The sequence below is a fragment of the Dendrobates tinctorius genome, unplaced genomic scaffold (genome assembly GCF_039654945.1).
Source record: "Dendrobates tinctorius isolate UK_male_01 unplaced genomic scaffold, ASM3965494v1 ptg000022l, whole genome shotgun sequence".
Classification (NCBI taxonomy): domain Eukaryota; kingdom Metazoa; phylum Chordata; class Amphibia; order Anura; family Dendrobatidae; genus Dendrobates; species Dendrobates tinctorius.
The window spans coordinates 20,943,212-20,957,050 of record NW_027361690.1 but is presented as its reverse complement, the minus strand read 5'-3'; the positions used below and the strand labels follow the sequence as shown (position 1 = coordinate 20,957,050).

Below are 13,839 nucleotides of genomic sequence, written 5' to 3'. Positions count from 1 at the left end.
GAATGTCAAACAATTCAGCACATTGTTGAGGAATGCCCCCTCAAATATTACACTGGTGACAAGAATGATTTCTACACTGGAAATGACAATGTTATTGCATACATAGAAAACCTTGATATCCGACTCTGATTTCTGCTCCTTTGTTCTTTTCAATCACTGTTTATTGTTCGTTATTTATTCTTATATGATGTTAAAATATATGTTCATACGATTAAAGTAAAGATTGGTAATAAGGAACTCTTGGAAATAAAATGGGCTTTTGCGGAGTGGCATTGTCACGACTATTGTTGGGTGACCCGCGACCAGGGGCTTCTTCCCTGTCCTTAGCGCTAGGGGACGCCCTAGATCACCCTGTTCCCCGGGTTACTTCAGAAGGTGAAAATGCTGGGGCCACGTACCTTGCTTTAGCTCCTGAATCCGCCCTCAGTCTGTACCCTTCCCCCTCCCAGGGAGGTGGTGAGTAGTAGTACACCGTAGCACACCTTCCAGACTAACAAGATAACACAAACAGGGGTAACAGAAAATACCAAACATACAAATATACATACACTCACATATAACAGAGGTATGCACCGGGGAGCGAAGGATGAGGTTAAAACAAAGTAGGAGAAGAAAGAGAATTAGCACACTCACAAAACCAAGCTACTGTCACAAATAAATCTACCAACCGACTACTCAAATAACCACCAACACCTATTCTCCTAGCCATGCAGCATAACCTAGCTCCGACATGTGTGTTAGTAAGGACTCAGATTATATAGGGGATGGGAGTGGCTAACAGTGCTCATCTGGGAGCCTTAGCTTCAAAAGCTCTCAACAGAGCAGATTAGCCCCTTCACTGCCTAAAGAAATTTATACAGTTTAATAAGAAGGTGAAGTATCTCTATTTAGTGCATGAGTAGGAGAAATCAGATGCTGTGGTTTTCTGGCTCCTCTCTGTCATGGTAAACCCGTGACATGTGTCATTTTTTGGAGGGGGCAGTTCATCCGGTTATGGAAATCACCGATCATAAAAATCTTTAGTATTTGGAATCCGTCAAATTTCTGACACCTAGACAGGCAAGATGGTAATTATTTTTTTTACCAGATTCAATTTTTTTATGACTTATAGGCCGGGATATAATAGCATTAAGGCACATGCTTTATCTTGTTGTTTTCTGGAGGCAGGAAATAATTGCGAGCCGGTTCCTATATTAGAGAAAGGGCTAGTTATTGCTACTCTATGTTCTGATCTGAAGAAGGGGTCCTAGATGTTCAGGGAGCCGTCCCTGCTGCATGTCCTTAAGGTAAACTGTTTGTCCTTGTGAACCTCAGTTTTAAAATTTTGAGTGAGCATCAAGATTTGGTCCTGGCTGAACATCCTGATAGTAATCCACCACAGATCTTGTAACTAATCGTTTTTGGTGGTCTAGGGTGTTCCAGGATGTTCGGGAACATGTAGCTGTCTGCAGAACTTGTGCGTGTTCTAAGACCCTAGATACTCGCCTGTCCGGAGCTCTTCGACTTATGGCGATTCCCTGTATACCATGGACTGATTTGTCCATAGATTTAATCACTGATCTACCCATGTCAGCAGGTAACACTGTAATATTGGTGGTGGTGGATAGATTCAGCAAGATGGCTTATTTCATTGCGCTACCTGCATTACTGAATACCAAAACTTTGGAGCAAATTGTTATTAAAGAAATCGTGAAATTACATAGGATTCCATCTGATATTGTTGCTGATCAGGGGGAACAATTTTATTTCCAAATTTTAGAAAGCATTTTGTGCTCGCTTAGGCATTCATCTTTGATTTTCATCTTTGATTGCCTTTCATCCACAGTCTAAGGGGCAAACTGAACGAGTGTACCAGAATCTTTAAACATAGCTTAGGTGCTTTGTGTCTGAGAATCAGGAGGATTGGGCTTCTTACTTTTAGCGGAGTCTGCTGTGAATAGCTGCTGTCATGAATCTATAGGCAAGTCCCTACTCTTCGGCATACAGTTTTCACCCTCAATTCTTCTCTTTCAATAGGAATTTTTCTTCAGGAGTACCTGAGGAGAAATGGATTTCTTTGTCTTTTACATTAGTGTGTAAGGTGCTTTTAAAAATTTGAGGAGGATGGTGGGTCTGTAACCATATCCTCGTGATTTGGTTTGGCTGTTGTCAAACAACATTAACTTAAATGTTCCTTCTTGGAAACTAGGAACCAGGTTCATCGGCCCATATAAAATAGTTGCAGTCGTTAATCCAGTAGTGTTTCACCTTATAATAATAATAATAAATTTTATTTTTATAGCGCCGACATATTCCGCAGCACTTTACATTTCAGAGGGGATTTGTACAGACAATAGACATTACAGCATAACAATAATCACATACAGTAGATTATAACAAATAACAAGAGGAGTGAGGGCCCTGCTCGCAAGCTTACAGTCTATGAGGAAAGAGGTAGACACGAAAGGTGGGTGGTAACAGTTGCTCTGATTGTATGGACCAGCCATAATGTTAAGTGTGTAACAGTACAGACACAGAGGGCTAATGGATGCATAAAGCATGTGGGAACATGATGCTGGGAACCTGGTTATGGTAAAACTTTTGGCTCTGCCACACAGGGATAGGTTAGGTTAATGTGTTGAGGCGATAGGCCAGTCTGAATAAATGCGTTTTCAGGACACGCTTAAAATTGTAGGGATTTGGGACTAATCGTATTGACCTGGGAAGTGCATTCCAAAGAATTGGCGCGGCACGTGTAAAGTCTTGGAGACGGGAGTGGGAGGTTCTGACTATTGAGGATACTAACCTCAGGTCATCAGCAGAACGGAGGGCGCGGGTAGGGTGGTATACTGAAACAAGGGAGGAGATGTAGGGTGGTGCTGAGCCATGGAGGGCTTTGTGGGTGAGGGTAATAAGTTTATACTGAATTCTGGAGTGGATGGGTAGCCAGTGTAATGACTGGCACAAGGTAGAGGCATCGGTGTAACGATTGGTGAGGAATATGATCCTGACTGCAGCATTCAAGACAGATTGGAGAGGGGAGAGTTTGGTAAGAGGGAGACAGATTAGAAGAGAGTTACAATAGTCGAGACGAGAATGAATAAGAGAAACAGTAAGAGTTTTTGCAGAGTCAAAAGTAAGAAAAGGTTGAATTCTAGAAATGTTTTTGAGGTGCAGATGACAAGAGCGAGCCAGTGATCGAATGTGGGGGGCAAAGGAAAGCTCGGAATCAAGTATGACCCCAAAACAGCGGGCATGTTGCTGGGGAGTAATAGTGGAACCACACACAGAAATAGCAATGTCGGGTATAGGTACATTAGTAGAGGGAGGAAACACCAGGAGTTCAGTCTTTGACAGGTTCAGTTTCAGATATAGTGAGGACATGATATTAGACACAGCGTTTAGACAATCGCCAGTGTTTTCTAGAAAGGCTGGCGTGTTGTCAGGAGAAGAAGCGTATAATTGGGTGTCATCAGCATAGAGAAGGTACTGGAAACCAAATCTACTGATTGTTTGACCAATAGGGGCAGTGTACAAGGAGAAGAGGAGGGGGCCTAGAACCGATCCTTGAGGAACCCCAACAGTAAGGGGAAGGTGAGAGGAGGAGGAACCGGCAAAAGAAACAGTAAAGGAGCGGTCGGAGAGATAGGAGAACCAGGAGAGAACGGTGTCCTTGAGGCCAATGGAATGGAGCATAGTGAGGAGGAGCTGATGATCCACAGTGTCGAATGCTGCAGAGAGATCCAAGAGAATTAGCATGGAGTAATGACCATTTGATTTAGCTGTTAGCAGATCATTAGAGACTTTAGTGAGGGCAGTTTCGGTGGAGTGTAAAGAGCGGAAACCAGATTGGAGAGGGTCGAGAACAGAGTTTTCTGAGAGATAGCGGATAAGACGGGAGTGGACCAGGCGTTCCAGGAGTTTAGAGATGAAGGGAAGATTAGAGACAGGTCTATAGTTAGCGGCACAGTTTTGGTCGAGGGATGGTTTTTTAAGTAGTGGATGTATGATGGCATGCTTAAATGAGGAGGGAAAAATACCAGAAGAGAGAGAGAGGTTAAATATTTTAGTTAGGTGAGGGGTGACAGCAGGGGAAAGGGACTGGAGGAGATGTGACGGAAATGGGTCACTGGTGCAAGTAGTTGGGCGAGAAGATGCAAGGAGCCTGCTTACTTCTTCTTCTGTGACTGGTTCAAAATCAGAGAGCGAGTTAGATGCAGTGGGGGAGGGAGGACAGTGCATGGTATGAGGGGATTTGGAGATAATTTCCTGTCGGATCTGGTCAATTTTTTCTTTGAAGTAATTGGCCAGATCGTCAGCTCGGAGCTCCGTGGTTGGGGCCTGTACTCTTGGATTGAGTAGAGAATGAAAAGTGTCAAAGAGACGTTTCGGGTTGTTGGACAGTGAGGTGATGAGGGTGTTGAAATAGGTTTGTTTGGAGAGGTGAAGGGCAGTGTTGTATGTTCTAAGCATAAACTTAAAATGGATGAAATCTTCGTGTAGATTGGATTTTCTCCACAGACGTTCGGCGCACCTGGAGCACCGCTGCAGGAAACGTGTTTGCACCGTGTGCCAGGGTTGTCGCCGTCTGTGTTGTGGTGTTCTATTTATAGGGGGTGCAAATTCATCCAGGGCACTTTGAAGTGTTTCATTGTAATGCTTCAATGCAGAATCAGGACATGAGAGGGAGGAGATAGGGGCCAATGAAGACTGCAAGTTCTTCAGAAGTTTCTGGGTGTTAATGGCCTGTATGTTTCTATAAGTCTGGACAGTGGGGGTGACCTGAGCAGCCTGGCAGTTCTTTATAGAGAATGAAAGAAGATTGTGGTCAGAGAGCGGGAGAGGGGAGTTTGCAAAATCATCCACTGCACAAAGCCGAGTGGCTTATCACCCAGGCGTACAGCGACGGATCCGTCGTTAGATCATTTCTGTTCTTTTAATTTAACCCCAAAAGCCTTTCTGGCACCAAAAATCTCTCTCTCTCGTCTTCCATTAAATTCCAAAATCTGCAGCTTCGACGAATCCGTTGAAAACAATGGATGAAAAAAACGGATGCGACTGATTAAACGGATCCACTTTTTCGACGGATCCGCTACATGGCTCCATCGAAATAACTGATCAGTTGCATCCGTTTTTCACTATTTTCGATGGATCCGCCGTTCCGTCAAAATGGCGGATTTTGACTGATGCCAGAAAACTTCTGTGAAAAAGGCCTTAAAGAGCAGCTGGACACAGTACTGTCTTAATACTCAGACACAGGGGTGTATCTATCTGGACCTTAACCCCTTCGCGACCTTAGACGTTTCCATACATCCAAAGTACTTACCGACCTTGGATGTATGTATACTTCCTGGTGATTTTGCGTGCTCAGAGGCACCACTCCCGGCACTTCGTCATCATGACAACATTCGGGTCACCAGGTACTAGCACGTTGGTTAGATCACGGTTAGTGCATGATCTAACTAATTTGTGTTTGCAGGGCTGACAGGCAAGAAAGTATTGCAATGCCCCTGCATTGCTATACCTTCTAACAGCGATCAGACTGCAGAAAATAAAAGTCCTATAGTAGAACAAAGTAAAAAAGTAAAAAAAAAGTGCTCCCAAATCCAAATGCCCCCTTCCCTTCTGAACCCTAGTGTGCCTAAACCGCAGTTAGTGTTCACATGTTTGGCATTTCTGTAGCAATGACAGCCCGTCTAATTTATGGGTACATGAGCTGGGCACAATATACTGGGCAGTCGAATGTACTGGGCACGCCAACAGACTGGAGTGGGCACTACAGCGGCAGTTTGCAATTTTCACTCATTAACGTCCACTGCTGCTTGTTTCTAGAAAACACACATGGAGTCAAAATCGTCAAGACACTGGTAGATAAATTCCCAAAGGGGTATAATTTCCAAAATGGAGTCACTTGAAGGGAAATTCTGCTCATCTAGCACTTTGGGGCTTTGCATATGGAGTCTGCAAATTATTATAGAAAATTCTGCACTCCAGGATGCCTCCTGGATAACAGTACTGTTAGGAAAATGGCGAGACTCGGGAGGGACAGAGCACTGTATAACAATAGTGCTCTGGCCCTCCTGAGTCTTGCCATATGGTTAAGCATAAAACCTGCAAAAGACAAAGTGAGCAAAAACCCTGCTGTAACTAAATAAGTAAAAGCAAAAGTGCATCTAAATAATACAGAGTTTTTAGTAATACTGTTTTTGATCAAAAGTAGCATGAAAGCTATCCCACCACGACACGGTAACTCTGTTCGGGATAGTCCTACACTGCCTAATATTAAAAACCTTGCCATGTGTCAAAGTTGACCTCAATGTGTGAACAAAGGTTGACATTGATTTGTCTTTTGCAGGTTGATATTGGCCATAAAACATAAAACCTGCAAAAGACAAAGTGAGCAAAAACCCTGCTGTAACTAAATAAGTAAAAGCAAAAGTGCATCTAAATAATACAGAGTTTTTAGTAATACTGTTTTTGATCAACAGTAGCATGAAAGCTATCCCACCACGACACGGTAACTCTTTTCTGTTTTATGGCCAATGTCAACATGCATTTATATCCTGCATGTGTATCAACTCAAACCAAGCTCAATTTTTGTGTTTTTTCTTTGTATTTTTGCATTCTGTGCAAGCTGGAGTGTGGCCTCCCTCTCCTGAGCTGGAAATTGTATATAAGGCTTCCCCAGACTGGTATCTACTGTTTGGGACCCAGTCCTTTTGTCTACCCTTGTTCACACATTGAGCTCAACTTTGACACATGGCAAGGTTTTTAATATTAGACAGTGTAGGACTATCCCGAACAGAATTACCGTGTCATGGTGGGATAGCTTTCATGCTACTTTTGATCAAAAACAGTATTACTAAAAAACTGTATTATTTAGATGCACTTTTGCTTTTACTTATTTAGTTACAGTAGGGTTTTTGCTCACTTTGTCTTTTGGAGGTTTTATGTTTTATGACCAATGTCAACATGCATTTATATCCTGCATGTGTATCAAGTCAAACCAAGCTCAATTTTTGCGTTTTTTTTTTTTTTTCGTATGGCTAAGCAGTATTGTACAGCAACATATGCACAACAAATTTTAGGGTCTGTTTCTCCTGCTATCCTTGTGAAAATAAAAAAATGGGTCTAAAATAAGATTTTTGTGGGAAAATGTGATTTTTTTTTAATTTTTACGGCGCTACGTTATAAACTCCTGTAATGCACCTGGGGGTTCAAGATACTCACCACACAACTAGATACTTAGTTGTCTAGCTTCGAAAATGGTCTCACTTTTGGGGGGTTTCCACTGTTTAGGTACATAAGGGACTCTCCAAACGTGACATGGCATCTGCTAATAATTCCACCAAATTTTGCATTCAAAAGGTCAAATGGCGCTCCTTCCCTTACAAGCCATGCTTTGCACATAAACAGTAGTTTTCCCCATCGACGTACTCAGGAGAAATCGCACAACAAATTGCATGGTGCAATATTTTCTGTTACCCTTGTAAAAATGCAAAATTTATGGCTGAAAACTATTTTTGTGAGGAAAATGTGATTTTTTTATTTTCTCGGCTCAATGTTACAAACTTCTGTGAAGCACCTGGGGGTTCAAGATGCTCACCACCATCTAGATAAGTTCCCTGATTGGTCTAGTTTCCAAAATGGTGTCACTTGTGGACGGTATCTACTATTTAGGCACATCAGAGGCTCTCCAAATGCGACATGGCATACGCCAATAATTTCAGCAAATTTTACATTCAAAAAGTCGAATGTCGCTCCTTCCCGTCCGAGCCCTGCTATGTGACCAAACAGTTTTTTTCCTCACATATGGGGTATCGGCATGCTCAGGAGAAATTTCACAACAAATGTTGTGGTGTATTTTTTCTCATTACCCTTGCGAAAAAAAATTGGGTCTAGAATAAAAATTTTGTGACAAAAAGTTAAATGTTATTTGTTTCCTTCCACATTCTAAAAATTCATGTGAAGCACATGAAGGCTTAATAAACTTCTTGAATGTGGTTTTGAGTACCTTGAGGGGGACATTTTTAGAATGGTGCCACTTTTGGGTATTTTCTGTCATATAGACCACTTAAAGTCACTTCAAATATGATGTGGTCCCTAAAAAAAGGTTTTGTAAATTTTGCTGGAAAAATGAAAAATTGCTTGTCAACTTTTAACTCTTATAACTTCCTAACAAAAAATTATATTCCAATAATTGTGCAGATATAAAGTAGACATGTGGAAATGCTATTTATTTACTACTTTGTGTGACATAACTCTTGATTTAAAGGCATAAAAATTAAATGTTTGAAAATTGCAAAATTTTCTAAATTTTTGCTTTTTGCACAAATAAACGCAAATGATATCAAAGAAATTTTACCACTAACATACGGTAAATTATAATATGTCATTTAAAAACAGTGTCAGAATCAGTGAGATCCATTGAAGTGTTCCAGAGTTATTACCTCATAAATTGACACTGGTCAGAATTGTAAAATTTGGCCTGGTCATGATGTTTTCAAAACAGCATTGGGGGGGGGGGGGGTGAAGGGGCTAAAATGCCTATGGAGATGATGTCACTGAGACACACTGAACAACTTGTAAAGGCCTTTGTACAGCCTGGCAAAGAGCGGTGACTATAGACCAATGGATGAAGCTCCGCCCAGAAACAGACAGGTGTGTAACACAAGACTTCTCAAAATAATAGTGCAGTGTAAATGCATCACCAGAGGGAAAATAAAAAATCCAACACCACTGACTCTTTGTTAAACACTATCACTCACTCAAGGCTTCAATTAAATTCTTTACATTACATAAAGTTGAATATGCTTTGAGAAAACTAAAGCCAAATTATACAACCTAGATGACAAATCTTTGCGGGATGGATAAATAGAGTAAATAATTTAAAAATAGGACATCTATTGCACCCCAATAAGAACACAGATACACTTACTCAGAAAATTGTGGATTCATTTGCTGACTAACATCATTCACTGTATAATTTAAAGAAAGATCCCCAAACTCCAAAGCCTACCCTTGAATTAATCTCCATTTTTTACAATCAGATAATATTCAGCAGATTTCTACATCTGCCATAAGAGAACTAAATGTTTCTATTTCTGACAAAGAAACACTTCTAGCAATTGCATCCATTAAAATACAAATATGTTTAAAACTTTAATACAATAATTAAAAGAGGACTACAACAGGTACTTGAAAACTCAACTTTCTTAGATTGCTAAAATAAACAAGGTCAAAATCCTCATCTCATAAAAAATAAATTCTGTTGTAAACCTCTTTCTATGTCCAGTTGGTTTACTTCATAGCTACTGGTGGATATGTTACGGTTTATTTTGGGCAACACATTAAAAAAATAATCACACACGATTTCACACTCTTAAACAGTGAGGAATAGAAGTCACTGACTGCCTCAAATACCCTCAGGCTTGCCTTACAGACCAAACAAAAGAATAATGTTTTTTTTTAATCTGTGAGAAGTGGGCAATTGTTGAGGCTAGTGTTTCAAGGCATAGCTCTTTTAAAAGAGAACCCGTCACTATTTGTCCTACCAACTGAAAATTTATTCAGTGTAAGTTATGCATTCCCTAAATACTTATGCAACCCCGACTCCCCATTTATCACCCATAAAAACCTTTTATATTTCTCCAGCGATGTATGGTAATAGGGTCCATCCGGTCTGATGGGTGTGGCTTCCGTTCACTCACTCCACACCTCTCTTCAGCTGCTGCATACAGTCCTTGACGTGAATGATGCAGATAACTGAGATATTGCGCCCGAGCAGTCAAATGGTTTCTCGCGTGTGGGCACTTCTGCTTTTCGGCTTTGCCCGCAGTTGGGCAAATCATACTGCGCATGCGCGAGAAACCATTTGACTGCGCAGGTACGATCTCTCACAGCGATCTGCGTCATCCACGTCAAGGACTACATGCAGCAGCCAAGGAGAGGGGTGGAGTGAACCGAAGCCATGCCCACTGGACCGGACGGACTCTATTAGTATACATCGCGGGAGTGCGGGAGAAATATAAAAGGTATTTGAGTGATACACGGGGAGTCGGGGGGTTACATAAGTATTTAGGGAATGCATAGCTGACACTGAATTAAATTATATTTTTAGCTGGTAGGACAGAAAAGTGGAGACAGGTTCCCTTTAAAACCTTTTTAGCCACCTCAGTTTAAAAGTGTTAAGTCAAAAATTCCCTCAGGGAACAATTAATATGGCACTTGACTTGAGGGATAATTTACTCCTCATGAAACTGTTCTTGATACCCTTATCTCGTGTTTGCTTGCTGACTTTTTAATTTCAGTCTACTCATTAAAACCTCAAAATGTGATTATGTACAAAAGAGAAAAAATTGATGGCACTCACCGTTCTGTCGTGAAAATTCTTTATTGATTAAAAGGCATTGGCACAGTAGGAACGTACAGAGAGTGGACGACGGCCGTTTCACGGAGGTTACTGGAATTGAATTGTTCCAGCATGAGGTCTAGAATTTTATTTCTTGTAAAACAACCCAAGTTGTGTATGTCATCTTCTGTCCTTGTGGTTTTTATTATTTTGGAAAAACTATTTGTCCATTGTATGTTAGATTTAGAGAGCATTTTCCACAGGAAAAGGGGTCCCTCGTCTGATAGAGCATGTTAAAAAAGTGCATGGGGGTAATGCAGAGTCGCTGCGGTTCGCAGGTGTAGAAAAAGTATCACAGCCAACCCAAGGGGGAAACCATCATAGAATTCTCTTACAAAGAGAATCTAAGTGGATTCTATGAACGAATGCCACAGGACCTTTAGGGTTAAATGAGTAAATAGATATGGCGGTGTTTTTGTAGGAACTGCTCAGTGTTTGTATTTCCACATTTTATTATGATAGAGGTTTTTTTAACTTGAGTTTTTTAATTCTGTGTTTGATTAATTTGTTCACATGTTTCACTCCATTGGGGGAGTATGAGTTGGAAATCAGGAGGTGTGTCCACATGTGTGTGCTTCTCAATTTCCACCTGCCTGCATTCCAGCCTCAGGACCCGTTGAAGCGCAAGTGCGTGAAAAGGCCGTCGTCCACTCTCTGTACGTTCCTTCCGTGCCAATGCCTTTTAATCAATAAAGAATTTTCATGACAGAACGGTGAGTGCCATTACTTTTTTTCTCTTTTGTACATAATCAGATTACATGTTTGCTTTTCTGGATTGAGCACCCGTTCGGACGGTAGTTTGGCGGTCGGTCCAGGTATGTGATTTTGGACTTGAATAGCAGTAATGGAACTGTTTAGGGGTTAAGGAGCAGTGCCGAATTTTCTGTCTCTTCTATTTATTTTGTTTAAAACCTCAAAATGTGCCTATTGCGGGGCATCTATAATTTAAGTAAATTATATAAATATTATGCAATATTGTCCTTTGGAGAGTAACACAACCTCTATGAGTAACCTCTTTCAATACCTTCAAATCCAATACTTTCTATCAAATCATCTTTTAGCCTCCTTCAAGCCCCCCCCCCGCACTGAATTGTCTCTACAAGCTGCATTTATCCAACCACATAAGAGCATAAATAGCCTTTCCTTCTGACTATAATGCTCTATTTCATTCTAACTCTGAAGACAAAGTCCCATTTAAATAAGGATAATTGGGAAAAAGAATTTGGGAACATATATTCCATAAAGGTGTTGAAATTAGCACGGTTCTCGTTGATCAAATCCATTGTCTGCATTAACCCCATAAATTAAAATAAGAAAACACTATTACTCTCGCACCTGAACCCAGATAGGCTTGCACATATATACAGCTCTGGCAAAAATTAAGAGACCACCACTTCAAAACCCTGTCATGGGCAGCCCAATCTCCAGACCTGAACCCAAATGAAAACCTCTGGAAAGTAATCAAGAGGATGATGGATAGTCACAAGCCATCAAACAAAGAACTGCTTAAATTTTTGCGTCAGAAGCAGTGTGAAAGACTAGTGGAAAGCATGCCAAGACGCATGAAAGCTGTTATTAAAAATCATGGTTATTCCACAAAACATTGATTTCTGAACTCTTCCTGAGTTAAAACATTAGTATAGTTGTTTCTAAATTATTATGAACTTGTTTTCTTTACATTATTTGAAGTTTGAAAGCAGTTTTTTTTTTGTTTGTTTTTTTTAAATTTTGACCATTTTTCTTTGTCAGAAAAAAATACAAAATTTATTGCTTGGAAATTCAGAGACATGTTGTCAGAAGTTTATAGACTAAAAGAACAATTTACATTTTACTCAAAAATATACCTATAAAGAGAAAAATCAGACAAACTTAACATTTGAAAGTGGTCTCTTAATTTTTGCCAGAGCTGTGTGTATATATATATATATATATATATATATATATATATATAGTCATTGGGGTACCCAGCTACACATGTAGTAGTAATGCCCTGTCATGTTTCCACTGTGGATAGATCATTTCCCTCATTTCAGACATCTGTAAGTGGAACTGAATCTGTAACTAGCAGTCCTATCCTTTACTTTTGAGGGTAGACAGCTGATGGCCCGAATACAGTTAGGTCCAGAAATATTTGGAAAGTGACATTTTGTCATTTTAGATGTTCACCAAAACATATTCAAGATACAGTTATATAATCAATACGGGATTAAAGTGCAGACTCTCAACTTTAAGGTTCGACAAGAGTGTATAAAAGATTTAAAGCTTAATAAAAATTATTTCTTACCATCCTGTGTGTTTTGACTTAAGATGGTGGCACATAGATTATTTAAGCTTATTCCCAAAGTATCACATATTTCTTCCCGTGTATAGGGCTCAGGATGTAGGACCTCTTCAACAATAGCAAACATTTCTTCAACAGGAACACCAAGACTGCACTGGAGATCTCCTAGTTTCATCAGGTTTTTCCAGTCCAACCCTTTGAATTTTGCTAGAATCTATAACACAAAAACAGCAGCTTTAATTGTTAAATATTGCTTGCAATAAATTTAATCAATATAAGATCAACATTCTAATGAACACTCTTACAATCAATTCTACAAATCATAATAACAATGTATTACAATTGCCTTGCTACAGTGGATGCCAAATGAAATTTTAATGTCAGGCTCCACCTAATTATTAATCACTGCTGGACACATTTTTATATAAAAAAAATAGTAAATGTGGTTTCACTTTTCCTTAAAGGGAATCTGTCACCCCATTTTTGGGCTATGAGCTGTGGCCACAGCCATCAGGGGCTAATCTACAGAATTCTGTAATGCTGTAGATAAGCCCCCGATGTAACTTGAATGATAAGAAAAAAAGAGCTATATTATACTCACCCGGGGGTCCGGTCTGGTCCAATGGGTGTCGTGGTCCGGTCCGGCCCAGTGCCTCCCATCTTCTAGCAATGACGTCCTCCTTCTTACTTCTGCCGCAGCTCCTGCGCAGGCGTACTTTATCTGCCCTGTTGAGGGCAGAGTAAAGTACTGCAGTGCGCAGGCGCCGGACTTCTCTGACCTTTTCCGGCGCCTGCGCACTGCAGTACTTTACTCTGCCCTCAACAGGGCAGATAAAGTACGCCTGTGCAGGAGCCATGGCAGAAGTAAGAAGGAGGACATCATCATTAGAAATGGGAGGTGCTGGACCGCGACACCCACCGCACCCGCCCCCCGCGAGTATAATCTTACTATAATCTAACTTGCTTTTCTTATCTTTCAGGTTACATCGGGGGCTTAACTACAGCATTACAGAATGTTGTAGATAAGCCCCTGATGGCGGTGGCCGCATCTCATAGGCCAAAAATGAGGTGAAAGATTCCCTTTAATTGTCCAAAAAACATAATTGTCCTGCTTTGACGTAATGGACTTTAAATATAGAATACTTATAGGTAGCAATTCATGAAACCT

The 13,839-nt window shown here is 40.5% G+C and overlaps 1 protein-coding gene across 3 annotated transcripts in view; it reads right to left on the bottom strand.

Annotated features, from left to right (window-relative positions):
- GALK2 (galactokinase 2) overlaps positions 1–13,839 on the bottom strand; it is a 400,864-nt gene that overhangs the window by 81,824 nt on the left and 305,201 nt on the right. For all 3 annotated transcript variants that reach the window (XM_073568463.1, XM_073568464.1, XM_073568465.1), the window contains one exon: positions 12,675–12,885. In XM_073568463.1, coding sequence (XP_073424564.1) covers positions 12,675–12,885 — 211 coding nt within the window. The remainder of the gene's footprint in view (positions 1–12,674; positions 12,886–13,839) is intronic.